Here is a 2281-nt window from a genome sequence, read left to right on the forward strand (position 1 = left end):
GAGACATACGGTTCAACCGAATCATTTTGCATTGTGGACTGTGTAGACGGAGGAAGAGTAGCCGCGCCAATGCCAGAACAACTGGGTCCCCGTAAATGGTGGACTGTTATCGGCTCTGATTGCGGTGTGATATGCGTCCAGTATAGCACGAATGGTTCTGATTTGAGACTCCTGTTATGGAACCCGCTGCTGCGAGTCGTTCGGCAACTGAACGATCCGGCCGACAAACTACTTAAACAAGCCGTCATCGAATACGCATTTGGATACCGGGCGGGAACTAACAATTACTGCGTCGTCCATATGTCAAAGAGGCACGTCCTAGACAGGTTTTTGTACTGCAATGTTTTCAACTCCGCAGAGGAAAGCTGGAAACACACGTACATAAAGGATCATCATCTCACTCACCTCGATGAGGGCTCAACGTTCCACCTTGGTAAGGCCGTGTGAGTCAACTGGGGTGGACGTAGTTTGATGATTGCAACACATGTGGTCGTGTTGGATGCAGACACCTTTCTTCTGAGCAAGATAAAGATAAACTGTAGCTCAATTCAGCACGTGCAGGCGCTGCGTGTGCTTGACGGCATCCCACACCTGGTCGGCTATGAACGATCCCCGCACAGGGGACTGTCGACCATATGGTGCAAGATTGACTTGGAATCGATGTGCGTGGTTCCGTTCATCAAGCTAGGAGTTGCCAGTCAGTATGGCGTTCCATGGAATCCGGTGACGATCATGGGTGATCGTATGATCACAGTGCACAAAAACAATCACAAACGGGCAAGAGGTGCTAACAGAGGTTTTCTGATAGAGATTTTGTTGGTTCAGATTAATTAGTTAGCCGACACAGATTCACGGCATTCAATGGTGAGTGGCCGAGTGATATGCACCTTCAGCGCATTATAATTCTGGGGGTGGGTTGTCTACTTCCATAATGGAGCGGCCGCTTATGTGATTCGATTGCATATGTGGCAAGTAGGCTGTCACTGTGTAAATCCGTCGCGAGTAAGTATGGACCAAGTGTAATCATTGTTTGTATTCCGGGTGTGTTTAAATTTTGCTTTTCAAATGGATTGATGTGTATCCTCGTTTAATATACATAGTAGAATGCATATGCGAAATGAAAATTATCTAATTAGATTGAAAACACAGTGCCAATACAATCAAATCAACGCTACAATGAAGGCTAAACAAATCGTTTGAATTAGTTATGTTTTCTAGTCGTGAACACAAAAAAAATACAAATAAAAAGGCTCAACAAGCGAATTTGATTGGGAAAAAAACCCAACAAAATGATCACGGATATCAGCACCATGATCAAAACCCCACGCCTCCTTGTTGTCGCGACACTCGCAAGCATGTTGTCTTCCATGGCCGTAGAGGCTGCAATGGCGGCATCCAGATCTGCCCTTGTTTCATGCACACTCTGTTGCAAAGAATGCAGCTCGTCTAGGAGTTCATGTCTTGTCTTCTTCAACTCCGTGTTCTCACTTCTAATGCCCTTGTTCGTTTCCAGCAACCTGCGAATGATATCGGAATAACGAGCTGGGGGCTCTGGATCGTACCACTGAAAGAACGAGCATTTCCTGCTGGTTCTGTACCTAGAACATCCATAAAACCTTTTGCCTGGATAGTCACATTTCCAAGCGGTTCTGATTGGTGACTTCACGCCACAGTGACAGCGAGGTGTCAGTGCATCTACAGAGGACGAGCTTATGGAAGAGGATCCCTGCATTGTGTGTTCAATAGTTCACGGGGAGAGTAAAGAGTGGCTTTTGAAATAGCAGTGCGCAACGAGGGTTCATATTCACCTCTCTGCTAATGGCATCATGTCCTCGCATCCCAACGGTCTTCTTGTTGACTGACACTTGTGACGCCAACTTGGCACGGAACGGTCGATTTAAGCCCCCAGCCCCAGGGCAAATGCATCTTCCCCCATGTAGTTGTTAGCTGATGATCCAAACCATCAACATTAAATATGTGCCCCGTTGTCTCTGTTTGGTATAACTTTTCTCTATGAAAAATTTCGAAAAAATAATTCATATGTAATTATGTATATATCTTGTAGAAACCGGTTGCATCCGGGTCGGTGGGGAGATTGGGTTGGTATGTGGGATGGGTTTTTTCTGTTGTTTTGAGCCGTGTCGGACTGCTAGCCCAAATTAACATTTAAAAAAAATAAAAAATGCTTTCCATGGCCATTATTGCGGGACTCTTCCCAATGCAATCGCCGTAGGTTGCTTGAAACTGGAATAAAGCGAACTTATTGTCAAGTAATCTTTTG

At 45.5% G+C, this 2281-nt stretch overlaps 1 protein-coding gene across 1 annotated transcript; it reads right to left on the reverse strand.

Moving 5' to 3' along the window:
• Positions 1 to 1160: 1160 nt before the first annotated feature.
• Positions 1161 to 1732, reverse strand: LOC107466429 (uncharacterized). The gene is made up of 2 exons (XM_016085404.1): positions 1282 to 1732; positions 1161 to 1171 (listed from the first exon to the last, which is right to left on the reverse strand). The coding sequence occupies exons 1-2, from the start codon at positions 1730 to 1732 to the stop codon at positions 1161 to 1163; spliced, it is 462 nt and encodes a 153-aa protein (XP_015940890.1).
• Positions 1733 to 2281: the final 549 nt, after the last annotated feature.

Source organism: Arachis duranensis, chromosome 9 (assembly GCF_000817695.3).
Source record: "Arachis duranensis cultivar V14167 chromosome 9, aradu.V14167.gnm2.J7QH, whole genome shotgun sequence".
Lineage (NCBI taxonomy): Eukaryota > Viridiplantae > Streptophyta > Magnoliopsida > Fabales > Fabaceae > Arachis > Arachis duranensis.

Bases quoted from the DNA above. Each gene is read 5' to 3' on its own strand.
- LOC107466429 (XM_016085404.1), bottom strand. From the start codon at position 1,732: ATGCAGGGATCCTCTTCCATAAGCTCGTCCTCTGTAGATGCACTGACA.